Source organism: Apteryx rowi, unplaced genomic scaffold, assembly GCF_003343035.1.
Source record: "Apteryx rowi isolate R43461 unplaced genomic scaffold, aptRow1 scaffold_81, whole genome shotgun sequence".
Classification (NCBI taxonomy): domain Eukaryota; kingdom Metazoa; phylum Chordata; class Aves; order Apterygiformes; family Apterygidae; genus Apteryx; species Apteryx rowi.
This window is the reverse complement of record NW_020451105.1, coordinates 2,078,801-2,106,486: the sequence shown is the minus strand read 5'-3', so window position 1 is coordinate 2,106,486 and position 27,686 is coordinate 2,078,801. Positions and strand designations below refer to the sequence as shown.

Genomic DNA, 27,686 nt, shown 5'->3' with positions numbered 1-27,686 from the left:
AGAGATCAGAAGAAAGAAAAGAAATTGTTTTCTTCAAAGAAAATTACTTTGCTGTAATTTGTAATAGTACTTCCCTTTAGGCCCCACCATTCCAGTTTTGGTCCCTGCATTTTAAAATAAACAAGTTGGGGGAGGCATTTGTTACAGGAGAGCAATAAAAGGCATAAAAGACTTGGAAGGTGTGCCTTGGGAGGAATTTTGAAGGAAATGATTTCTTCAGTCTTATGGAAGACAGGGTTTTAATCAGTATTCAAGTAAATAAATAATTCTTTAAAAGGAGCAATCTGCTTAAGTTCTGTAAACTCCATGTATGGCAATTGTAGGACAAGCTGCAACTAGTTGAGCTTTCTGCAGAAAGATTTGTTAAGTATGAGGGATGCTTCCTGCCTCTGAGCACTGGAATCTGGGGACGGTCGCAGAATCCCCTTCACTGAGGGCCTTTTAAGAGGGGGGTTGACAGTCACCTGCTACAGCTTTGTCTGGATGTTTGTGAACCTGCCTCTGCAGGGGGATGCATCAGCTGGTCCCTTAGATCCTGTCCTGCCTACCTTTTAATGATTTCATTGGAAAGAATTCCTGTGGCTGTAACAAATCTAGCTTTTGTTGTTRTAGCATGTGCTGTTGGTTCTTTCTAATGGCTTACAAATGTTTACAGTGTACATGTGTTTTACAAGTAGTGATAGCAAAAAATATGCTCCTTCAGCCTCCCATAGTCAAGTAGCAAAATGAAACTTAGTTGTCTGTGCTATGTTACTAATACCCAGCCAGCATCCCTGAGTCACTGGACCATTTCTCCACAGTGTATACAGTTCTCCCTGCTGGGTTCCTTTTAACTTGATTTCTTACATCCCCTACCTCTTTGGGCAAGAGGCAGAATGTGCCGCCCTTCCAATTTATGCATTTGCTCATTGGCTAGCCAGCCAGCCAACCAAACAAATCAGATAACTGTTGATCTTTCCCTTGATGTGAACATTTATTTGGGCTCTCTGCTTTACCTTGTTACCATTTGTCACAAATGTGCAARAGTCATACATCTTTGAGACTTTAGCTCTTTTGTCGAACTTGGTTGGAATTTGGCCAGTGAATTTTAAAAGTTATTACCAAGAGACTGATGCCAGTGTGATTCTTAGGATGAAGCAGCTAGAAAATCTTACAAAAGGTAGTGTTGCCTTGTTAGGTACTATGCTGGTTAAAATGGGTATTATGTTTCAGTGGTTCCAGAGTGACTTAAGATCTGAAACCTTTGAACTGAGCACTTGAATTCTGTTGGGGGAGAAAAGGGGATGATCTAGAGATTGAAGTGTCCTCACTGTCATTAGTCTGTTTGTAGAAGTGTGGGCTAATGTGCTTCAGAACTGTGAACTGGGTTTTGCTGCATCCTCCAAGGATACCATCACTGTTTTAAAGATGAAATAGATAATCTATTGTTTAAGTGACTGAGCTAAGATAATGGGAAATCTGTTCCTAGTCCAGGAATAGACACCAGATCCTCAGACTTTCTTAATCATAAGCCTCATGTTTGTTTCTGTACTAGAATCATTGACTGTATTTGTAGAGCTACTATTTTCCCAGCCATAAAATGAGAGAATATGTTCATGGAAAAGCCTTAAGGCTGAGATGACGTTCCTCAAATACTAAGTACATAGTGATGTGTAGAACAAACTGCTGAAGTGGCCACCTATAATTATCTCCCATAAAGGATATGAGAAGAACTTCAAGACTGTATATAAAATGCAATCACAAGGCATAGTAAGTATATGTGGGGTTCTAAGTGTCTTAGTGGACTAAGAAATTGTTCTAACCCTAGAAGAAAAACTGGTGTGCAGTTACCTCCAACGTATATACATTTGTTTGACAAATAAAGCAAACTGCTTTTTCATGAATTACCCATGTAACTTAGAGGGAAGACTGAAACGTCTGTTCTGACTTACAGTTCCAACCCTTTATGCAGTTCATCTGTATTAATTTTCACGTCCAGTTCTATACTTTGAAGTCTTCGCAGTAATCATGTCAAAAAAAGTTTGCTGATGTTAATTTTTTTGTTAATTCAAACTGTAAGTTAATGAAGCTGATTACAGCTTGTCCTTTTCTTTAATGCTAGACATTCCTTATAACAGTCTCAGTCATCTTTTTTTCCATTAAGCTAGCAGAGCAGGTGTTGTCTTTGTTCTGTACAGATACTTTCATGGTCCTCATCATTGCACTATTTGAGTACCTCCCAAGTACTTTCCTGAAAACATCCTGCTGGGATAGGAAAGTATTACTATCCTTATTTTACAGATGATCAGCTGAGATATTTGGTGATCTGCCTACAGCCAAGCTTGAAATCCGTGGGAGAGTTAAGAATCAAACACAGAGTCCCTGCTCGCTGCCTTCACTGAAAGACAATACTGCCTTCTTTCTTTGCAACAGCTGTGAACTTCAGGTGTATGTTTATAAGATGTTGACATTTCCATGTTAATTGCTTTGTAATCTTAGTATTGCCTGTTCTTGAATGCCTGATTTAACTTCTTATGGCAAAAAACCCATCTTGGAACCTCCAAACTTCCAACTCTGTTTATTCCCCATCCTACCAGAAAAGGAGGACTATTACTGATTTGCCATCTGATTTACAAATATTTAATAGAGATGGTCTGGGACTGGCACGTGGGCTGGAAGTTTAGTAAATGTAAGTAAACTGCAGAATTCCATGTATGTATCTGATATTAAAAAAAAATACAGGATGAACACCCCAAAAACCAATTGTTATTTGACAGCTCCTATTTTCACCGCCTTCAGACCTGAAACTTGCTTTGAGATTGCTTAAGCCTTTGTTCAGGCTCATCTCCCTTCATATTGCTTTTGCTCTGTTCTCTGACATAAGTGAGACAAAAGTGAAGGATCTGATTTCTCGGAACTGGTGAGTGCCTGCAACAGCATATTGAATTTTGAAAACTCTATCCCAAATGGCCAGTTGTCCTGCACGATCTAGCTAAAAAAGGATCATCCTCATTTGAGAGAATGAAAGATGATGTCAAAATAGAAAATGGAGTACATCTTTAACACAAAGTTCAGTACTGTAGCAGGAGCGTGTGAGTGTCTTTGTAATGTAAAATGCAATCTCTAATATGACTACAGGTTGCTGGGCTGAATGCAGAAATTACTGAGTCAAATTATAAGGATTATGTTACACAGCCTATCACATTAGGTAAGTGCAAAAATCCCTTTTAGTCCTAAAATTTAAACTATTGTTTCTGATTCTGTCTAAAACCAGATTGGGTTGTCTTAGCCTTTGGAAAAGAACTCTGGTTTTGAGTGTGATGCCAAACTGAAACACTATAGCGTTGAACTTGGCCCGATAGAGTCACAGTGATCTTGTACAATGAGCATCCTGCAGAGCTGAGCCAGAAAGGTAGTCTAGCCTATATTATTTTGTTAGGCTAGGTCTCCTTTCTGCATTTTGGATTGAATTGGTTCCAAAGGTAATGTGCTGAGCTGTTGCCAGTCCTTTTTTTTATTATTTTTTTTATTCAGTAATGATCTTGGAAAGTAAAATTTAAGTCTTTAATGTGGCTTCCCTTACCTATTTGATACCAGTGAGAATAATCTTGTATTTCACCAAAACTACAAGTGTTTAGTTTCCAGCATCCTGGATAATTAGTGGTTTCTCTGAAAAGACCTGAACAATTGCTTGCTGTAGAAAAACCACTGTAAAGAGCTTCTCTGTAAAATTAAAGGTAAAGTTGTTAAACCCAGACAATAAAACTTGGATCAAAGTAGCCAACAGAAGGGGCCATAAGAAGAGCAGATTGTTCTTTAAACTTCACCATGTTGTGCAAGGTATTACCTCTCTCCTTGTAATCAGATTTCATGAAAAAGCAAAGCTATTCTTTCCTGATGTAATTCAATCAGAGCCCAAAGCTGGATCAGCAGGAAGAGCACCTGCTGTGCTTGCTTTAGATTTGGATGACAGACCCCAGTTTTCTGATAGCAGTTGGTTAATCCATAACCTAAGCATGTGGCCACAGCAACACCTGCCATGCAGGTGAGTTTTTAGCTTTGTTAATATACAAATATAATACAGACTTTTATATAAAACTTGCACACATATGTACTCAATAGTGATCATAAGTAGGAGAATTTAATAAAATGAGATCATAAATATCTAACTTTTTGTGTTCAGCAATCAAATTGCCCATATGTAATTGAGGTTTGAAATTAACTTGCTTGCTGGGGCCTCTCTAGGGTAGATTACATAGACTAATAGAGCATATTTAAAAAAAAAGAGGTCTTTGTTCTCTGTTTCTTTCTCCCTTTTTGTCTACTAGCCTTTCCTCCTTAACTGTGTTTTGGGTTGGTGCCCACTGTAATATCTTCTTCCATCAAAACCAGTGCTTTTAAATTAAGCACACATTTGAAACATCTGCATGTTTGAGACCCTCCACAGTGACTATTAAGCTCTTTGTCTCTGACACTTTCCAAAATCCTTGCTTTCTCCTCCAGCCTCCTGAGTGATCCTGATATAGCCCCCTGGAGATCTGTAAAGCAGGGTCCTATACTTCCTAATTGTGCAGATACTGGGAACTGAAGTGGGGGTTGAGAGTTTGGATCTAGGCTCAAATTTTCTAAAATTTTGAACATAGTTTAGTTTGACTTATATTGTATAGGGGGCCACTGTTAWATGTCTATCTGGAGGACCTTAAACTGGAGATTCAGTTCTTCCCCAAAGTTTCATGCATGCAATTTCTGATTTGTACAGAGTGAGGTGTTACCTGGCTTTTAACGAGGCACTCCTGAAAAAGTGCATGAGGAGGACTGCATCTAGCCTACTAAGTGAGAGGAAGGTTTAAGTTAAATCCCATATAGATAAGATGATAGTTCAGGTAAGAAAATGGGTTGTGAGCCAGGGATGTATGCAAGAATCCCACGGGACGGCAGGCAGTTTCATCTTCAAGAAGGATTTGTCCCAACTATATGGTGTTACAGCTATGTTAGCGAGCAAATAGACTTACCAGAAAACATTTTGCAGAATAAAGTCTTGACTGAATATTTGCAGGGATCACCTCTGCAACTTCATTGCTGCGGTTGCTGTTTCCCCCAAGAATTTTATATTAATGTGTGTGTCTTATGAGAGTATGAAGTGGTATTATGGTGCCCTGCAACCTGCTGTGACACTGCTTTTCCATGGCCTTTGACGATGACTCCATTGTTTCACTATATGATTGAGATGATTACCTTCCCTTATAAGAGATGCTTTGAGGGCTATCATATCATTGGATCTGATTGATGTCTGTCTTGTGCCTTTTGGTGGTGCTCAGGCTCAAGTGAGATATGTGTAAAATGCTGCCATTTGAATTTGGAAGTGCCTTACTGTGGAGGTGGGCTTAGCAGTGGCGTTAATGGGGCTGGAGCCCTCTGATTAGCAACGTCTGCTCTGCTGTGTATGCTTCATGTCCTGTTGTGGGGCTATGGTCACAGCACTGCACAATCTTTCTATCTGTCCTATATCATTTTAGCTGGTTAATTACAACTTTGAAATTAATACCCCTGTGGAAGACCATGGAGTCAGACCCAGTGCTCTACAAATACTATTGAGATAAATTTTAAAAAGCAATCTAAATGCTATTTGTTGGTATTGATAGTATTGATAATAGCTAATGATTAAATATAGTGGKTTTTTTTTTGAGCCCATTTAAAACTGCAATGGGAAGTACTGGTGCTGGGCAGTTATAAATTGAGGAAGGCCTTAGAGAATGTTGAATGGAATCTTATCTATGGAAATACCATAGTTATGGAAAATCATATATATAACTTCAGACGTTGCAGTTTCACCTTTGTTTAACTGGAAGGCCAAACTAACAAAAGAATATGAAAACCAATATGCACATCTCAGCCTGAACTAATTCTGTGATTAAATTTTCTATGGTGCTTAGATCATATGAATGTTAAAAGTGGGTAGGAATTGAGCCCACTGTGTTCTTCCTGTTCTTGTTTCCATTTTAGGGTATGAATGAGTGCATAGGAATAAATAAAACAAAAAGTGTATCTTATATTCTACTAGATAAATTCAAGGTTTAAAAAGTAACATGCAGAAGCAGTTTAGGCAGTACTGTAGTGGTTTTGTTAATGTTGCACTTATTGGCTTATTATTTGTGTGCTATTATACAAATAAGAGAATTACATTAGGAAATAAGTAAGCAGCTGAGTTATGTTACCGATTGTGGAAGGTGCTGGAGGGACAGAGACTGCTCTGTAAGCTCCTTGGGGTAGAAATTGTATCTCTTGCAATATGTGAAGCAAGGAAGACAAGGAAAGATCACTCTTTCCATTTGCCAGAGAAGGAACCAAGACAAAAGGAAGTTGACTGGGCACAAGAATTTCTGTGTCAGGACAGGGACTGAACCCAAATCTCACACCTGCACTTTGTGGGAGCAACAGGTGGGAGTTCTCCTCTCAGGTGTTGTAATCTCACTTTCCACCACCAACTTTCAGAGGTTGGTAGACTTCAGGTAGCAGGACAGTGGGATGGGTTCATCTGAATGCTGGCAAACACAAGGGCAAGTTCAGCCACGTAGAGGAACAGCCTTGCTTCTTTCCCCTGCCCGGGGAAGAGGTGGGAAACCAGGGCAGTCTTTTCTCCTGGAAGCAGAACCACAAAAGGTGCCTCTCCGAGGGGAGGCCAGCTGTGGGTGGGTGAACGTGGGGCCTGACAGTGCTCGTTGGGAGAGTGCAAAGGGAGGTGTGAGGAGATAGCAGCTGGAGCGGAGAGCAGGGATATATAGAGGAGCTAAGGCTTGCCTTTGTGTGTTCGTATTTAGTGTGCATTTATAAGCTGAATTGTAACACTAACTATGAAAAAAGTGAGGAAGAGCAGGGAGAAAGTGAGAAGACGGAATAAAAACCAGAGGACAATTAAAAAATTAAAATTTGCAAAGACAACCTCATGCCTGGCCAAACAAACAAAAAAGGCATTTTACTTCTTTTTGGTCATCACAGGATGTTTTTCTTCTATAGTTGGGGCTTTTGCCAGCAGAGGGAGTTCGTGACCCCATTTTAGGCTCAGTGTGTGCCATTTGGGCTGATCAGCACTTCTGGATGCATTTAATGGAACATTCTCAGCATAGACACTGGGGCCTGAGTTGAAGGGTTGGGATGCAATGAAATTAAGTTTTATTTGGCCAAATCTAAGAAGAGATGTTTTGAAGCAATGCATTATCAGTGCTAAGCATCTGTTTGTACTGAAAGTCTGCAGCTTAAACACTTCAGCGTTGTGCTTGGAGTATGAAATCAGAAACTCCTTACACACTGACCAGTCTGGTTTCATTGTCCCACATGAATGAAATGTAGGTAAATAGCATAAACTGCAACTGAGTCTCAAAGCAATCTCTTTGCTTTGAGAATCTCAGAAAGCAACATTGAACATAAATGTTTTGAAAATATCAGCCCCTAAATTTTAACACAGTCACCAGATTTTCTTGTACTGTTTAGAGAAAGAAATTAGTTTCTTTAGGTTTGTAATGCATATTCCAGGACCTGTATGTTCTGGTGGCATGGACATCCTACTATTTCTTTTGTGCCAAAACAAGAATAGTAATGAAATACATGAAAATAAGCACTGCTGGGCTTCCTTTAAACCTATGACTGTGGTTCCTCTGTTTTTTGACAGTAAGCTCTCAACTGAGTGTTCAGCCATTGATCTGCCAGGTCTTATAGCATGTTCAGCTGATCATTGAAAATGTAAACCAGATTTTTAAGCAATTAATTGTATAAACTGCTCTTGTAAATTTAAATTATACTAATTTGAGCAGATACGCCAGTTGCTGCCCTAGGAATATGGATAAACTCTTCAGAATTGAGTGGCTTGAGTTTTTTTTGTGTGTAAATACATATTGATACAAAAATTTTTTGCTAGTTCCTGGAATTTCTTTAAAACAGCACTCTGCAACTTTATGGCAAGGAAAGCTAGAGTGTTTAAACATTTGAAGACTTCTCTTAATTATAGGTGGGATGAATCTCAAGATGCAAGTAACAGCATTTTCCTTTTTTTGCTTAAACCTGATGGGATACCCCTTGTGTTTATATACCATTGCAAACTTAATTTAGAGTAGTAGTAAGGACTAAAACAACTTGTGCTTTGTAAAGAAACCAAAGAAAGGAACTGAACAGTGCTTGAGTGAAAACAGTGAGGGAATCAGCGTGTCTGGCATTGACATAATACTGCGAAATCAATGCTTTGATCAACTATAAAGCATAACAGCTGTGTGAAAGGTTTGCTGTGGTTAGTTGGCATTATCTCTTGTGTAAAGTAAAGTACATTGTAAACCAGTAAAAATTAACTGCCGGAGCACAAAGCTGTTTTTGTGACTGGGAATTCAGATAGTTTTGCTTCTGTTGGCAGAATGATAAAAAGAAGTGGGGCCATTTGCATACAGGTGAAGAGAGGCAGCGATCTCCCATGTTCCACGGAGTGCAAGTCACCACAGGTATGCAAAGTGCTTCGGCTCTAAGTGCTGTCCTTAATCTAACTTTTTTTTTTTTTTTTTAAATATACCTGGTTAGTTATGGAGTGGAAAGAGGCTTAGGAAATGGACAATACCAAGAAAAGTCATTGGGTGGCAGCAGAGTATTTACCACTTACCATGCCATCCAACAAAGTGAAGGCAGAAAGGACTGTAGTTCTGCATAATTTTAGTGTAGATAACTGAAAACAAGTCTTGTACTCTAGAACAAGATCTTGGAATGGTATATGTGGTGAGAGAGGTCTCTGTGGTTAAGACAATAAATGTCCTTTCAAAAGTATGAGTGTTTGTGTGTTTGTGTATATATGTGTGTGTATATATATATATGCATGTGTGTAAGTATATCTATAAACTGTATTTGTGTATAAACATATATGTACATGTGCACATACAAACTATGTCCCTGCATGGCCTCTGCAGGTTTTAGCTCCGTGACAGAGTAGTGAGCAGTTATAATGTGATTACTAAAACTTGCAGCTCCGGAATTAGGTCCCATATCCCTGACAGTTCAAGCTTGTTTCTTAGATACATGGTTAGGTGGTGTGAGTAAAGCCATGGAATGGTTCTAAGTTATTTTTCTGCTGGAGAGAACCAAGTGGGTCTGTGAATGTGGCAAACATCAGCTAATTTTACTTCCCTGAAGCTACTAATGTTTTTATTGGAGTAAAATTGGCAGACTGGCTCTTTGTAAGAAAAACATGAGAAGCAAGATAGCGTCTTTTCTCCCTGTAGGAAAAAGGAGTTGACCTCCATTCTCATTCTATAATTTAAATACTGGGTTTCTGGTTTTGCTGCAGGTTGTGGACAGTGCTTGAAGGACTTGAAAATTATGTCCTTTTTCTGAATTAGGAACTTTATATCTAAATTTGGTGTATTTTTTCATTTCAATGAAGTGATGGAGAATTCAGTTTTATTTGTTTTGTTAACATTTTTCCACTTGCACCAAAGAGGGCTGATGCTGTGTACCTCATGATGCATTTCATACAAAGGAATGGGTTGTATCCTTAAGGAGGGTACATAAAGCTGTAGCATGTGTTTGTACAAACATGCTTGTTTCCTTTTCATCATACATATCATGAAGTTATAACTTTGCTAGCTTTTGCAAAGCTGTCTGTGAGTTGCTGCTATTCTAAATAAAAATCGTCTCTTCTAACTGCCTGTCCTGCATCTCTCCACCAATTTATGCCTTCTGGAGGCGTAAATGTGTTATCGTTCTAATACTTTATGGGCAGTACTGCTCCAAGTGTGGAAACTCAGTCACTGAATGGAATTAACTTCTTTCTTTTGTTACTTTGCCCGGGTATAAGAAAGTTAAAAACAGGCAACTGTAGAGAAGTGTTCCACCAGTAGGTTTTAATTTCCGCTGTGATTGGGAGGTCCCACTAAGAATTCATGCCTGAAGCAATCCTCTGAGAAGCAGAGGCTGAATAGTGATGTGTGCAGTGCTATGCCATAGAGACATATTTTATTTTGAAGACACAGCCAGTTCTGGGGGAAATGCCCACATTTAGGGTGCTTGAAGGAAATGTAAGAGGCTGCCCCAACTGACTTCCAGAAGGTACCTTGGACAGATTGCCTTGAGAATGGCTTGCCCCTGTAGCAGGCAGGGTTTTGGTCCACAGCTCCTACTGGATTCTGGGCTGAATGTGAGCCACCAGGTCCGTACTCTTTGAAGTCAAGATCTTTACCTCTGTACTGGTGAGATCTTCTGAACTGCACTGGTTTCAGTTTGGTTCAGAAATCAGCTGGATGTAGGAGTCCTTGCTGAAGTAAAGACTCACAACCCACAGGAAGAAAGGAGGTGCTCCTGTTTCCAGGCTCTCACCGAGCTGTAATAAGATAATAAGACAATAATTCAGTAATTGCCCTCTTGTATGTGTGCAGGGTAGCGTTTCCTGGATCCCAGCTCCTGAAGAGCCTTAAACCTTTGCTAACTAGTGGCAAATGGTTTCTATGGGAGATAAGGGCTTTTGGCTCATGCTGAGTTTCATAGAGCCTATTTTTTACACCTCATTTTGAGCACTGTTGGGAACTTTGTGAAAAATGGTGACTCTAAAATGATATTACCATCTTGGTTGCACATATTACTGCTGGAGATGGTTATTACAAGTTAACGCATTAGCTGATAAGCAAGACCTAAGATGTCCTCTGCCCTGAAAAGCTTACAAAATGAATTGGGCAAGATGAAATGTGGGAAATGAAATCTGTTTAGTTACAGGAAGGTCTAGTTATTGTTTTCTTCGGTTAGTTTTACACACCCATCCCAAGAAGTAGACGCTTACCTGTGTAAATGTTGCAGTTAAAACAGTTGTTGAATGCAATGGTCTAAAGAGTAGCTAAATGGAAGGCACAAAATAGAGAATGAATGACAAAAGACAGTATTAAGGCAGTGAGATTTTGCTGCTTGTATTTGGGCCATACAAAACATCAGAAAGATGTTACATTAGATGATCTTGTTCATTGTATCTGCAGTGATTTAATTATAGTGAAATCAGCTCATCATTGACACTGTACCTTAGCTGAAGTAGTTTCCTTGTCAGTTTCTGGATCCACGCAATTCTGTGTGTATTGGATTTGCCTGTACAGTGGGCAAATGTCCCCTTGAGCAGTGTTTCATTATTCTGTTCCRTGCTCTGTGACTAACCTTTGCAGAATGTTGAGGTATAAACTGGAAATGACGACGGGAATGATGGTACTGAGGCATAACTGTACGAACTCCTATGATACCTCTCTGTGGAACTGACTAACACTCATACTAAGGATACAGTCGTCAGTAAGAACAGGATGGTAGAAACAACACTGAGCTTTGTATCTTGTGAGAATTTATTTGAAGCCATTTTAGGATTATGTCAGCCTGTGGTAAGGGAATGGATTGATGATAGAAATGTAAGGTGACTAATGGAGGTCCTGTCAATTTTTGTTTGCAGTGCACATGACAGAACTTTTCTTTTGGACAAAGACAATGTCTGGGGAGAGTAGGGTTGATATTGGGAAAAAGTTAAGGCAATCTGAAGTCCATTATAACTTCTTGCCCTAGTATTGATGTCTCATGTCCTTTTCAAGACTCTGTTCTGCTTCTGTCTTTTTGCGGAATCAACCCTCTACATCTCAGCTTTGCATCCCTTAGTTAATTTATAGTTTTTTGGAACAGATTGTCTCTGTCTTTCATTTTCTTCCCATTCAGGAATCTGTCAACCTGACTGCAGAAGAAACACAGTACCTATTGTCCTGTGCCTATTTTACATGCTGACAATGGTAAAACTTATTTTCCCACAAGTTTGCATTGACATTCTCATCTTCTCTAGGGGTTACTTCAAGAGGATAACACCACTTCCTGCCATTAAACTTCCTTGTGTCAAAGATATCTGATGGTTTTCAGTGCATGGAAAAGGGCAGTTGGCAGGCTGATAATTGCATGTGTACCTCTGCAGGCTGTTGTGAAAGATGCTATCTTGGGGCAAACCTCTAGGAAATGTAAAAACTTTGTGTTTAAAAAATTAGCATGAAGATGTGTAAGGTGAATGCTGCCTAACGTATAGAGTCCTTACAGCTTTAGTGACTACAACCAAAAGTCAGATCTGCTAGTAACACTAGCAGCAATTCCTGAAGGTTCCCTTGGATCTGCCTTGGATTCAGTCAAAGTACATCAAACCTGATATGTTTCAGAGGGTATTCTTGGGCTCAGTGACTTGTCTTTTTTAATGAAAGATCATTTAAACTATGAAGCTTCTGGCTGTGTAATTAGGAAAGTCTCTACACAAGTTTTTGAGCAAACAGACAGAAGAAGGTACTGTCATTTTGGAGAAGGTCAACATAAGCCTTCAAAGTATTTATATATTTTTGGGGCACTTTGAGATTTAATGCAGTTATTCTAAAGTGACCTCTCTGTGTATACAGGAGATCAGCAATGCAATACATGTGTGACCACGTGAGCACTATTAGCATCTGGCAGTTTGGGGTGTCTTAGTGTTCTGGTATGTGTACTGTACTCATAGCAGAAGTGATTTCCCAGTAAAATTGAAATGTGGAATTGTAAAGAGTAGTTCAGCTCGAATGTGCACTGGGTACAAGCTATAATATTGGCAGGTAGTGATACAGTTATCACTGCATATGGTAAATATCTGTTGGTAATCCTTGTGATTATATTAATACAATCTAGAACACTTCACACAAATTCTGATCATAGATGCCCGAAGAAGCATCTCTGCTTCTCTTTCTTCAGCATTAGAAATGTTCTTGTTTAAGTCCTGACTCATCATCCTCATTGAGTAGTAAATTAAGTACTTGAGGTGGCCCAGTTACATATCAGGTTTTTATGCCTCATTTCAAGTGTAGCACAGACCTTTGGAATTTCATGTGGTCTTGTATAAAAGTAAATTAATGATTATGTATTATTCATAAAATATTTCCACCGTTTTGTCTCTCTTCTCCTCTGTAAAATCACCCGCAGAGGGCTGAAGGATTTGCCTCCTACTTAATTCAGCTTATGTTCATGAATAAGCTACTTGAGCTCCCCTCCCGAAAGAATTGTTCCTGCCACATCCTCTCTGTATCTGAGTGATGGTCACACAAGAAACTTCAGATGTCGCTTTTTAAGCAGTATAGCATTTTGGAGTATTATTGTTTTACTTCTGAGCTGCCAAGTGAATGTCTTTCTGAAATGAGCAGTCTTAAGCTTTTTAGATCTGCCTGATACCTTTTGGCCCACGGAAGGGAGAGGATTAGATAAGTCTTGGTCTTGATCTCAAATTGATGTCTCTTTCTGTAGTAGCCCTGGCTGATTGCTCAGCGTGCACTTGTGAAGGTTCTTCCACTCTCCTTGTTGCAGGCTCTACTGAGTTGGGTTAAAAAGAAGACTTTGTAGTCTGAGAACATAGCCAAAGATGGATGCTTGAGCAGCATGGGAAGGAAAACAGATCCTTTTGGCATCTCAAAATGTGATAGTCCTTGCAATAACCCACTAAACTTATTCCCAGAAGACTGGGATTCTGAGTTCCTGCTTTAAGAATGGTAGAAATTCATGCGTTAATTTGAAGAATTTGTGCTTAAATTGCTTTTGAGCTGTTTTGTAGAAAATGGAATTAGTTCCTGATTCTAAGTCCACTGAAGAGTCTGAAAGATTTCCACTGATTTCAGTGACCTTTGGTAAGATGTGATATATTATGAAAATAGCAGAGAATGTCACTGTGGGTTTTTTCACCCTAAAAAGCAGATTGGCAACATACCTATAACCTATCTTTTCATATTTTCCAAGCACTTTGCCACTAAGAAAATTAAATACATCATTGTTATGAAGTTTTCAGTTAAAAAAAAATTTAATGCTGGACATTCAGGAAAGGTTTTATAAATTTATAAAAATGGTTTTCAGAGTTAAGTGTCTTCCTGAGACTTCTGCAATTTTTCTGTATCCGAATGTGACCTTCCATGTTAAATTTTGCAAGTTGAATGTTTTCCTAATTATATCTAGGCAGCTCTATGCAGAGAAGGAGCAACTGTGAACAGGTGTAAATCACTGCTAAGTACTCTGAAATGATAAATGAGCAAGACTTGAATAAAAACAAATTTGTCACCATGATTTACTATTTCAGAGATGCCAAGAGTGAATTTTTATTACATTTCATGATATAAAATTTGAAATAAGTATTTTTCAAGAGTATTGGTGGTCTATTTTATATAATGTTTTGTATGTTTATGTGATTTCTAGGGTTTCTTTTGCAAAGATGGATAAATATGATTGATCTCACTCTGGAGAGTACTTACCCAGAGCAAAGGCAGTTTCTTCTCATCCTCAGCTTTTTTACGGTAGTGACTGAAGCCTTGTCAAGATTGGGCCTGTGTTGTACCAAAGTTCTGTGAGTACACAGAGCAGAAACCATCCCTGTCCTCTAAATAGACAGGACAGCATGAGGAAAGGGGCATACGGAGAAGCAGGGTGAATGATGTAATGAAATCATGTTGTAGTGTGTGAGTGGGTTTTTTTGTTTGTTTGTTTGTTTTTGTTTTTTACTGTTTTGTTTTGTTTTTGGCATGGTATCTCTTGGGGGAGACTGAATGATTTGGTGAAGGGAAAGGAGCTGGCTGAATCTGCCAATGGGGGCAAGGTTCCTTATTCGGAAGTAGATTTAGAAGGTAAGGGTTTGCATTTTCAGTATGTCACAAGTGTTGATCTGACCTTTTCAAAATTTTGGTTAATCTCCCTCTCATTCATTGGGGTGGGGTGGGGAAAACGCAGATAAGCCAGGAACTTTCTTGAATTTCAAAAACCGAAACACACAAGGACCTATTCTCTTCTCAATAAGCATCTTTGCTGAAGTGCTCAGATAAAACATGAGGGCATGAAACACTAGATTTTTTTTCTGCAGATTGGAGATGGGTTTGGAATTATTTTTTGATTTAGCCAGGAAGGTTGATTATCGTTAATAATGCTACCTCTAATGTTTCATTGTAATCTTATTTTAAGGAAATGTTTAAGCATTAAGCATTTTCCCACAGCAGTGAAACAATGTACCTTTCCCTGCCAAAGATCACATTCACATATATCCTCCTCATTCCTGTAGCTGGAAGGTAAGGTTTGGAATTTTTCCAGTAGCCAAGCTGCTAATTTGCCATCAATGATCGTTATCAGGAGGCATTTGACTGAGGTATCTCATGTTATAGCAAAGTATGGTGTTGGCAGTGTGTGATATGTTAGCTGTTTCAGGTCTTGGGGTCCTGCTGGTACTGATTTCTGTATGGCTGCACTTCATATTTGCTGAGAGATATCTCCTATGATATAATTAAGTTTTAGTGCACTGATTAGTTGGTGTGCGTGTGATATGGGATGGGGAAAAAGAGTTTGCTGGCACCCATACTATAAACAGAATACCTAATCCGACTCCTTGGCACTCAGTGGAAGTTCAGCTACTGAATTCAGTGAGAGGAGGTGCGTGCCCAATGCTCTTTCTACTTAATATACAACTCTCAGTGTCCCCAAGATGTTACAGTATTAAGAAAAGTATTACAAAATTGTTTATTGTATGCATTTATTATAATTTCTCAAACACTTAAGTGGAAAAAATGAAAACAAAGTCTACCTGAAGCTCTTACTTCAGTTGAAAAGAAATGGGATCTTTGTGTTGTGAAGGTACCTCATGGTATTTAGTACCTTAGAGTTTACTAGTAAGTGAGATTGCAGGAGCTTGCCAGATCGTGATAATGCACGAGGTGCTGCAAGTGCTCTGGACAGTGATTTGAACCAATTTCTAAAACCAACATTTAGTCACTAGTGACAGTTTCTTTAATGACAGCTAAACACTTAAACTCAGCATCATATTTTGCATCAATGCCTTGTTTTAGCAGTGTAGCTCGTAAGCTAAGATATAGAACCAGAAGAAATTAAAAAAAATTCAATCGACCTTACCATTTTATGATCCTTCTATTTTGATTTAGTGATGCCTGCTTCATTTTGAGTTTTTCAGTTCTGCATTGTTAAGATTACATATGCCATAGGAGAATTTGTTTAAACTCCATTTTTATTGGAAGTAAAATAAAAACTGGAAATCTTCCTGTTATTCTAAGGCTTTATAACAGCTTGTTTGTACAGAGTCTAAACTTAGAGCCAAATTTGCCGTGTCCTTTAAAACAATAATAACCTCAGAATACMGCTAATAAATGCTGGAAGATTTGTCAGTGTTCAAACAAGTTTGAAGACATTGATTTGTTTGCCGTACTTAGCCTTTACGTTGATGGAGTTCAAGCTAGAATTTATGGGTTTGTATTTTCTATTATTCTATTATTTTCTGTTATTTCTATTATTTTCTAAATAATAGATCATTTATTATTAGATGTATAATGGTTATTGTTCATAGCTGTCCATATTTTTAAAATTTTCATGATCTATTAATCATTTATTAACCCTTTATAAACCATTTATAAATGTACTCTGAATAAAAAGTGTGACCAATTCAGTTTTTTCTTCAAGTTTAATATTAAAGGCAAGTCCAAGGTCAAGATGGGCATAGGGAGGCTTTCGGGAGCTGGTGTAGTTTATATTTTGGCCAGTCAGCTGAGGAACCACGTGGAACTAAAATTAGTAAAGTGTGTGCAGTGAAGAAAGTTCACACGGTGTAATATGCTCTGGGCAGTATTAGCATTGATTTATCCAATCTGTTAATGGTGTGGTCTGTCTAGACCTTTGGAACATTCCTTAGCTCCTTATTTAATGTAGGAAGAATCATTCGGAAATTAGCATATAAATTGTCCAGAGTCAGCAGCCCTTTAAAACAGTGTTCTACCCTTGTCATGGCACAATAACTATTTTAAAAAACAAATTCCCAATCAGGCACAATGTCATGAAGAAGCTCTCAACTTTAGATTGCATGCTGAAAAGAGAGCATAAACCTGAGAAAATTTGTTAAGTATAAAATGGGGAAATGGTCAGGATTTGATTTGGGTAAGTTTTATTTATTTAGTCATGTTAATAAGGGAAGTATATTATGATGAGGAAACATCTGGCAAGGTCTATTAAAATCATATAGAAGGCTTGCATATGGAGGGTTTTCTGATTTTGACTCTTTTTTTAATCTTTCCTTGGTCTTCCACACAGTTGGTATATAAGCCATGCTGTATGCTGCATTCATTCAAGGGCTCAGTCCAACTAGGACTCCTCTGAGAACTAATCTGCTCCTGGTACTGAACACCAAGTTGCTGGAGAAAGGAGGTGCCATGAACCTGTCAGAAGCAAATCCTCCTCCCCAACTTGTTTTTTTGTTAGCTATTCCAAGGCTTCGTACTTACTTGTTCCCAGTTTAGTTGCCAACAGTAACATCCAGTGCCCTGTTCTTAGGTTATTATTTTCCAGGAAAGATAATATAACATGGATTCAGCTTGTGAATTTGTGCAGGGTTTAGGAACTTGCTTTTTAAAAAGAGTATATTTGTATATGGAGACAGGAAAATAAATGACGATATGGCGTGGTAGGTTTATTTGACTTGAATCTGAGATGAACACACTGAGCAGTGAAGCCAGTAAAATCTTTGTACTATAACATCATGTGTTCTGAACATGCCATGTACTTTGCAGAAAAACTATTCCAGGAATGTTGCTAGAGAGTTTTATACATTTATTTAGTACTTATTTTTTGTCTCCCTCTCTCCAAAAGCTGGGTGCTTTAATCACAGTGAAATAAACTGCCTAGGCCACAGAGAGAAAAAGAAATGGAAAGTAATATTCTTACAGAAACTCCTAAATATGATCTAAAATAACATTTCTGTATGTAAGTGAACAATAATTTTAAGTAGGGATATTTCCTTACCTCCCAAGGGTTAATGCTGAATTTGTTACTGAAAATGCCTAATCGAAAAGCTTTTTCCATTCCAGAAAAGTTTGGCTTGTAGACAAGAAAGGCTCCAAGCTACTGGGTCTTAAATTTGTCATGGTCCCTGCGTCCATCCTGTTCGTCACCCTGGTGTTCTGAAGAAAGCATATGTTTCAGGGATGGGGGAAAGAGAAGCTTTTTTTCTAGTAGATAGTGAAGAATGGTTTGAAAAGGGGGAAAAATTCAAAGCCAGCTCCCCCAAAACAGAATAGGTTTTCTGATGCTAGAATGAGGCATAGGAGACATTTTTGTAAACTTTGTCCCATCTTCTGTTCAAGTGACTTGAAATTTCTTTTGTTTGTGGACAGCCCAGTGACCTGATTGCTATGGCTAAACATAGGGATGCTGATGGGTGCAAATTTGCGTGCAGTGAGAGTCTTTGTAGCTGTATTAGTGATCTGCCTGGCAGTGAGGTCTTGGCTGGTGATTGTGGGCCATAAGCTTGGTGCAAAATAAAAGTCGCAATAGGAATATGGCAGAAAAACAGTGGAGCTTGAAGCAGACCACAGAAGTCCCGGGTTTTATTTGTAAGTTCCAGGTGGGGTGAGATGGGTACCCTCAGCCTTCCCGGCAGAGTGAGCGATAGCAGTTACTCTGACTCTGAACTTTGTGACTGAAGAACTTCATTTGTTTCACAGGCTTTGGAGACTCTCTGATCCAAAGAAAACCATGCTCAGAAGTGTCCGAATGTACTGAATGCATCAATATATGCAGTTTGTGCAAACGGGAGGCTGATTATAGTGCTTTTGAACAGGCAAAGGTTTGAGAGGTGCTATTTAAAAGTCTCAACACTCCTCTCTGCACACCTACCCCACCTCTGCCATAACGCTGCTGGGCCTCGCTGGAGAGCTGTGTCTGCCAGATTTGTGATGGTAATTGTGATTTTTAACAAGTACTACTTAGGGCCAGACTTGGGATTATTTCACTGACTGTGTTTGTGACCCAAGTCAAACATGATCCTATAATATGAAAAACGATCATGTTCACTACAACGATGCATGGTGTTTGTGGGGAAGGGGCGCAGAGTTATGTCCTTGCAGTCTGCATCTCATAACAGCCACATTTTGTGTGTAATCCACTGTGGAAAGAGGTCTTTGAATTTTCTTATCTATGCTCCTCTCAAGTGTTTTGTAGCTTGTGGTAAATGCTGTGTGCTTGTGTGTTTTTATATTTTCCTTTTAAAATATTTCTGCTTCAGTGGCATTTTAAATGTTTGAAGGGTTTTCCCCCCTCCCTTATTAATCAATTTAATTGGAATTATGGTGCCCATCAAAAAGTATTACTGCAAGGTGACCTGGAAATAATCATTTCCTTTCATCTATACCAAACATTTGTAGATCGTTAAAATGTCACAAATAAAAAAAATCTGATTCACAAAGAAATGGCTTTATATGAGCACAGTAAAATATGAGATTTCATTATATACAAAAAGGCTATGTTTTGTGTTCCTGGTTCACAGAGCAAACGTCCAACACATGTGGAATGCATGGCAGGATGTAGGACCCTCTAAGGGCTGTATGCAGATATGTGAAGGGGAAGGGGGGGGAAGCACTTGTGGGTCTGAGGAAACGACCCCTTTCAGTAACAAATGGAGCATGTGCTCTGGGTCTCTGGGAGGATTTGTGTGGGGATCTTGCTCTCCACGTGCACACATTCCTCTGAATCAGACAGGTGTTAAGTGAAATGGTGCCCAGAGGACGCAGCACCCTCCCATGCTATCAACAGCCTGACCACATGACGGATCCAAAAGCAGCCAAGCACAACTGCTGCGGGGTTTGCCAAGGGGTTAGATGCCAAATGCTGAGAGAGAGTATCCTTGCCAGCTTGGCACCTTTAGGCCATGTGGCTGCTCCTGGCATGGAGTTGTCATTGTAATGTGCGGGGGAGAATGTAGCCAGAAGCTCTGTCCTAATAGTTCCTTGTGAACGAAGATATCTTTTTGTGAATATAAAATATTAATTACCTTACAAATGTGTTTGGGAGGCTGCACGTGGCTTTGGCGTCTGTCCAGGGTTTATAGTGGCAAAATCAGAGGATTGCCTCCTGGCAGTTGAATTTGTTTGCCCCCTGGCATCTTGCACTGGAAATGAATGAGAGGAACTATTTGAAAACAGTTGACATCTGGGGAAAGAAGTTCATTGGCTTCTGGGATTTGGATCAGTCCCTGAGCTGGTGCCTTAGGACTGGATTTAACCAGTGCCATAATCTTTTGGCACCTGTTGCAGTTTTTGGCAGTGGCATAGGGCTGCTTTGATTGCACTGTGACAGGAGTAGTGAGCATATGTCTGATGCCCGTCCCAGAAAGAACAACCTAGTGCCCTTAACACCTTTCTCATTGTTTTTCTTCTACTTTCTCTTCTTACTTTCTCTTATTCTTCAAACTGCTGCTAGTGGTTATCATTATGTGCAGACAAGCATCCGTCAGCATCTCCAAAGTAAACAAACAAAAGACAAAGCAAGAGAACAGGAATAAGGACAGTTCTGTGTTGTTGTCAGATTTCAACTGCTCTTTTGTATTTGATTTTAGAATTGTTCATCTGGCCTTGAATTTTAAGTGCAGTAAACAAAGGGCTCCAGGCAAAATGATACATGTGCTGGCATCTGAGATGTAATCACAGGAGGAGTATTTTGTTTTGTAAGTATGCTAATGAAAATAACCTAATATGTATCTTCAAGAAGAGAATTCAGTGGACCCATTAAAGGAAGTCTCTGCCTACATGTCTCTGTACTGATTGTACATCTGTAAATGGCTGCCATCCAGCAAAGCTCTTAAGTGCATGCTTAACTCTCAGCACAGCTTGGCTACAGCAATGTTACTAACTTCAGCATGTGAGCTTTTGTGCATTTGGGGCATTCACATGCCTGGTGTTAAGCACATGCTTATGTGCTGTTCTGGATAACTAACTCTTCATTGTGTCTTACAGGCCTGTAGCCAGGAGTATGGGTCCCATTTCAGCCTCGGTTTTCTGCTCCTGTAGAAGGAATTGAAGATGACAATAGGAGCCACACGTCATTCTTCTACAGTGCTGAGGTTTTTATCCTTCATTTGGACTTCACTGAAATACAGAGGTATGGATCCCTGAATAACGTAATGAAGCCTACTGACACTGTGTGTACTTTACTTTTTGTGGTCCTTTGGAAACAGCCCAAGGATTCCCAGGGGTCTGTAGAACAGTCTTAAAAACTGTTATTCAAAATGAGTTGCTTGCTTTTCTGAAGGAGTCTGGCTGTAAGCCCCTCCAGTCACCAGAGCTGTTTCATTGGGCTCTGATTGACAGACACCCTTCCTACAGACTAAATTAGTAGGTGGGCTGGATATAATGATTTTGTCCAAAAAGGCCCCCGCGCTTGCTAGTATTTAGTACTGTTTGTTGAAAGTGAGTCCTTAAGTAACCCATGCAAAATTGCAGGAGGGGCGGAGAGCATAATGGGAAAATGGGGATATCGTATGTCACCCTCTCACGCTTACAATCCACATTGCTGTATCACAGTTATGTGCGTTTGTACTAACAGATATTCAGAAAGTTGTATGCATTAAAATTTATCATTGTATTTGCTGCATTGTGAGAAGTCAGCATTGAGAGATGGGGTGATTAGGTTTGACGAGCAACTCCACAAATCCTTACGGTAGTTCCTGGAATTACAACTCAGCTTTGTTGTCTAGGAAGTCAACAGAGGATCTTGGGCTTCCTGTCTGCCTACAGAGTGCAAGCGAGATGAACATTGGTAAGGGCAGCCCAACTGTAAAAACTCTTAAATGATATTTAAAGAAAATTTATTAATTGTAATCTAATAGTCACAGTTCAGAGATCTCATTGAATACCTCTGTCAACATACCTGGTTAAAAAAAGAATAAAAAGGGATAGAGAAAATTCCATCAGTAACAAGGAACTGTATTCATAGGTAAAGTCTAAGTGAGCAAAAACTGCAAAATGTTCTAGTGTATGCAGTTCAGAGTCCACTCAGGTATTTTCAGGACTACCATCTGCATCAGAAAGTTGCTGGACTAATAACTCTGATTCTCTCCAGTATTTTCTTGGTATGCCTGGGGTGTGGTTCCAAAAAAGGAGTAGCTGGCAGGTTTGGGGGGTTTTTTGTTTTGTTTTTACCTTCACCAAAGCCTGCTTGTCTTACAGGGATCAGAGTGCATCTCTGGTCTTTGGGATTTATTTATTTTAAGAAAGTTCATTTCTTGGAGTTCATGAAAATCTAGATGGGGAAAAAAATATCCTTTTGTGAGGAGGTTCTTATCTGCTGCATTTAGGTACTTGAAAATGGCTTGCTAAACTGTCCAAAGAAATTCACTTGTGGGCTAAGACCCCAAATTCCTTTAAAAATGGCAGAAAATGCAAGTTTGAGAAATATTTTAAAGTATCTTTGTCCAGCTTTTTGTCCCAGGAGGAAGAAGAGAGAAACTTAGCACCACATGTGACAGATGCTGCTCAAGATGCTTAACACATCACTGAAAGATGCTCTGTAACCATCATGTTGTGAGTAATGAAGGAATGTGAATGGGATGGAAGAGAACAGTCCAGATTTACTGTAACCGCATCTGTAGCCTCGCCACTCTCATGTGGTGTAAAGAGGTCAGCAAACTTCTGCCAGTTCCTGGAGTATGACTAAACATCTCTCTGCAGTGCAAGGCAACATCATATAGAGAGCCCCCACGTTACCTCCAAGTGAGCTGGCATGTCTGTAGTAGATTACCACACAGGGATACTAGCTTCAGTGCCAGAAACAGTAAAGCTCTGTTACTGCCATACATAGTTAATTAGCTCGGGTGTCACACCGAGCAAACATAGCTATATTGCTTCTGGTTCTGTGGCTAAGTTAATTGACGCTGGCTTGGGGATCTTTGCCCCAATGTTCAGTGCAGACATACCCAGGAATGCACTCCTATTGTTGATTGAATACTGTTTTTTCTCATAAATGTGGCAGGAGTATAATTGCAGGGTGGGAAAAGAAGGCCAATATACATTCACTTCACTTTAGAAACTAAATTAAACCTTTGACTTAACCCATTTCTATACCAGCTCCCTGCAGGCATTTCTACAGGCTTCATTAGAGCCAACCTAGAGGCCATGGAAAAGGTCTTACAAAAGACTAGCCAGGAAGCCAGTCACAGACCCAGATCCTGCTGCTACAGAATACAATCTGCCTCTTGGCACCTTGGGCTTGCAGCTGCCAGGCACTCTCCTTATGTGGTCACTGGTGTTGGCTCGGAGGCTGGAGCAGATAGACGAGGACGACGAAGGGGGAACACATTCATCACTGCCAGCAATGAGTGGAGGCAGTGCCAAGTCACTATGTAACCAGGCACATGTGCCAATTTGCTCGGTAATTGGATTGCTATTTGAAAAATTRAAGTGGTGTCTAGAAAATTCTAACCTTGGCGTTTATGTATGAAGTTTGCAGTTGAGTGGGCTGAACAGGAAGAATGAAGGTGATCAGACATAGGTGTTTAGGAAAGCAAATATAGGAAGTGATCTGATTGCTTTCCAAAGCGTTACGCTAGCCTCAAAAACAGCCGCTCTGTACCAGAGAGACAAAGAGCAAGATACAGTGCAATGAAAAGCTGTAACAGTATGGATGAGCTGTAACCCATTGCTTACTAAAGAAAATTGGTGCAGACTTGTCACCTGCAAGTGATTTACATAAAGAAAAAAATATAATTGGGGGAAGGGCTTAATCTACCTGCTGTAATTATTTTCTTTTTCCAAAAGAGGAAAAAACTATTGGCATTGCTGTTTCTTTTTCCATTTATTCCGAGCCTGCAAATTTGTTGTTTCTTTATGTCTATAAAATATATTGCTCTCAAATACATTTGCTGAACAAATCCTATGCACTAATATTAAACATAGGTTATGCTGAATGGTCCAGGTACACAGAGAATTTCTTATTCAAAAGTATGCCTGTGCCCCAAAGCCATTTCTGCTCCCCTTGAGGTCAAATTCAGACCTTGCTTTGACTTCAGTAGAAGCGTAATTATATCCAAAAATATAGGTACCTAAATTGTCCTTCAGGCATTTCATTATTCTTTGCAGTTGAGCTCACTGGCCACCCTTGTTCAGCTAAAAATTTTGAGCATATGGATAAAATGGGTTATAAATTACCCCTAAGATAGTATTTGTAGTTTAAAGTATAATGTAGTTGCTAGTAGACATATAAAAGTAGCGCCTGTGTTCTTCATCACTGTTAAGCGGAAACTCAAGCTGGAAGCTCTGTATTTAAAATAATAAAAAGTAAAAATCTATAGACTCATACTGAAGAAGAACTATTTGGAACTTCTGTGAAATGTCTGATTATTTCTCATGCACTCAGTGCTGGCAGAATGAGGTTAACACATGTCAAAGGAAAAGCTTAGGAAACTTTGGATTACATTTCTGCCCCTAGATGGAGTATTCTGCACACTGGTATTTTTGATATTTTGGGAGAATGGAGCTGTGTGTTAGAAGCCTTGAAATGCCTCTTGTTCTGAATTCCCTTTACAGTGTATCAAGTGCTGCCTATTGGGGCTAGAGTAACTGGGTCCATGAGACCATTTAGAAGAGGAAAATCAAAATAGGATTTGTTTGTATAATTGATTGGATACTATAAAGGGTATTGCAATTTCTTACTGTYTCTTATTTGTTGGTTAGTAATAGATAGATATGTAAAAAAGCAAGAAACCTATTCTTTTACAGTGTCACTAATTACTATGAAACATCTGATATTTACAGCTTGCAGTGCTTAATGTTTCTGTGATATTCATGGTATTCCCTTTTCTTAGTATCCTGTGAATACCATGGTAATGTTAACTGCTTGTAAAACATTTTAATAGTGACCACTGTAATATAGCAGTTGTGTGCAAACAGCATGCACCACTGGTTCAAAGGTGTTTGTAACATTTTGTTTTTGTCACAATCAGAATAAAATGTTGCCAGATTTCCAGACCTGAATCCTAGACTTGCTCCCAAGTAGGGAGCTGAAAGTAAGTTCTGCTGTTCGACAGCTTCTGTCTTTGATAATCTCTGGAGTTTCATTGATGCGTTCCTACCCAGCACTCACAAGCTTAGTGAACTATGGCTCCAGAAAGCAGGGAGCTGCTTGGGAAAAGCACTTGGCTACAGACCCTGTATTTTGTGGGGGAGGGAGGGGAACAGTGAAAATGGGGGAGTTAGAGGCCTATTTTTGAGAAACCTGGATCATTTTATAGGTGTGAAGGAGAATTCGGCTGTGGGCTCTTAGCTCAGGTATATTCACATGTGGACTTCTGGTTTAGCCCACTGTAACAGGAGGGACCAGCTGCAAAGCTGAATTCCTGCAGAATCCAGGATTTTGTTTTGGACCTTTTTTAATATGTTGTAAATGCCAGCAGCTTCCTAACAACTGTTCTTCAAGCTCAGAGCAGAATTTAGAGCAGAGCCTTGTGAGTGAGGAAATTGCACAAGATATCCCTTCTCAGGATAGTAGAAAAAAACCCAAAAACCCACCACAACAACAAAACCCAAGCCATCTGACTGGAGTCCTGAGAAATGCTTTCCAGCTTTCAAAGAAAGAAAAGGTCTTAATTCAGATTTGCCGGAATCGTCTAATTAGTCCCTTTAATGCCATGCACCTTATAGTCTGTGCCACCGGATTCGTCCTATAAATGAGACGATGGGCTAATTCATCTTGGCAGCAGTAAACAGACCTTGTGATTGTCCTCCTTACAAACACCGGCCTGATTTTAGGAAAACGCTTTGACCAAGCCTGTGTTCCTGCTCCCCCAACCCCTTTTCCGAGCGCTGCCTGTGCTTCTTGCCTTCCTTCTTCCCCACCAACCCAATCCACCCCGTCTCACACACGGTGACATACCTCACACATTTGCCACTGCTAACAACAACCTGTCAACTCTTTCTTTGCACCGTGCTAGGCGCCCTTTGTTTCTGCAGCCCAGCAAGCCTTGCAGCTGTTGTCCGAGGCCTGCTCCGACAGCCTGTGATCAGTCAGCTGCAAAATCCTCCCTGAACAACTCGGTATTCACAGCTCTAATCGGGCCAGCGGACTGTTTCCTCCTCTCTCGCAGTAAATCTTTATCACTTGCGCTCTGCTCGTCAGTTAGTGGCGCCAGCTCTTTGGGCCGCTCTATCCCTTTCCCATACTCTGCTGCACTGTGTGCTCTGAATGCTAACTCCAGCCTTGTTTAGACTCAGTGCTGCCTCGGTGCTGCAATCCACATGTTGGGAAGGTCTGAATTCCTGCTCCTTCCCTCCCCATCTTTAAAGCTGCACATACAGTGAGTTTATATCTCTCCAAAGGCAAAGATACTCGAAGGCTCCCACCACCTATTTCATATTTTACCTATATAAGTTAGTTACGTGATATCTATCTTGTTTCTCCCCGGCAGACTGTTATGCTTCTGTTTCAGAGCTGTCTTTGGTAGGAAGATGAGGGTGAGCTGCCCAGCCTAGGGAAACTGGTGATGGCAAGGGAAACCGTGGGGAAACTGGCACAAACTTTAATTTGATCGCATGCCCAGGGCTATTAACCTTCCTCCTAATGGTTCCCCCACGGACGGAAACACATTTCCCTCCATCCTGTCCCTGACTTGATGCCATCTCAGTCTTTTAAAAGATTTACATCAAAGATGTTGAATTGTGAAGCAGATTTTTAGAAAAAGGATCAAAGTTTGCTTTCTTAGTGTCCCAGCTGAGTTGAGGAGAGTCCCTGGAGCTTTTAGATGAGGTTTCTGTCAATCTGGAGTTGCTGAGGATTTATGTTTGTGAGGCTAAAAGCACAACTCTATCTGGGCCTGTTGCTGCTTCTACAACAGCATGAAAACTGCTGCCTCCTTTGTCAAAACCTTGTGGGTTTTATTTTCCTGCATGCTATGTTTGGACCTGGAATTTTAGATGATGGAGAGTGTAATTAAAGCTCAGTTAAATGGCGTTCTTTGCAAAGAGACTAAACTCATGTTTAAGGGAGCTTGTTTGGGATTACTATTAAAAGTAAAATACTCAAGACAGCGAGGGTTATTTCAGTTTGTAAGGAAATGGAGAAGCTCTTGCCTGAACACTGGATTGAGGAGCAGGAACTACTGAGTTTTAACCTTGTCTCTGAAGCTAAGTCCATCTTTGGCACTGGAAAATCTACTTCTCTTTCTACATCAGCTCCCCCCCACCTTTTAAGTCCTTATGTTTCAGTTGTTCCAGGTGTGTGTGTGTTGGGGGTATGTGTGAGGATTAACCAAATATAGAAATATTCCTTTAAGAGCAAAACATGAACTGGCTTTAAAAATATGTTGTTGCTATTAATTTTATGAGGCAGCTGTGAAGTAGATGTTGCTTGGAAAATCTGGGTTTGTTTCTACTCGGGCTTTCTATCCCTCAATTCTTCATCAGAAAAGTGGAAAATGTATTTTCTTGATCAAAGATAAGTTCATATATAAGTATGTAAGATACTCATGTATTTTGTGTTGGTGGTAAGGTTGAGCCTGGAGAGGGAACTTAATGCACACAGTGAATTTAATGATAATGTCAGTCAAATTGCTGTGCAGAGGAGCAATGCAATTAGACTGTATTATGCAGGTATGTCCAGTAATATGCAAGCAATGTGTGGCACTGCTTATTCGCTGAGCTCAAAATTTTAGTTTGACAGCTTTGGGAATATACCTGTCTCCTGTGTATTTATAGCAGTCTGCAATCATGTTCACTTTCTGGCCCTCCTGGTAGTTTTCTTTTGGCGTGCCCTTTTTAAACAGCTCCCACACACGATTCCAGAGGGGAGGTGTTTTGCTGCTGTGTAACCTGACCTACAGACACACTTTAGGCTTGATTTAAGAAAATAGCTCAGATTTTGCTGGTATTTGCCAT

At 39.8% G+C, this 27,686-nt stretch overlaps 1 protein-coding gene across 33 annotated transcripts in view; it reads left to right on the top strand.

Moving 5' to 3' along the window:
- Nucleotides 1–27,686, top strand: part of TPCN2 (two pore segment channel 2) — a 79,994-nt gene that overhangs the window by 35,335 nt on the left and 16,973 nt on the right. For 4 of the 33 annotated variants that reach the window (XR_003257363.1, XR_003257367.1, XR_003257379.1 and 1 more), the window contains 4 exons: nucleotides 18,492–18,725; nucleotides 20,778–20,922; nucleotides 21,518–21,579; nucleotides 22,239–23,190. Coding sequence is in view for 10 of the 33 variants with exons in the window: in XM_026089302.1 (XP_025945087.1) it covers nucleotides 8,378–8,462; nucleotides 11,683–11,748 (151 nt within the window). In the remaining 23 variants the exon portion in view is untranslated. Of the gene's footprint in view, nucleotides 1–2,280; nucleotides 3,088–3,117; nucleotides 3,188–8,377; nucleotides 8,464–11,682; nucleotides 11,754–13,326; nucleotides 15,421–18,491; nucleotides 18,726–20,380; nucleotides 20,489–20,777; nucleotides 20,923–21,517; nucleotides 21,580–22,225; nucleotides 23,191–24,760; nucleotides 24,778–27,686 lie in introns of those variants that run through there. The other 29 variants (XM_026089304.1, XM_026089294.1, XM_026089314.1 and 26 more) reach the window with 26 other exon arrangements.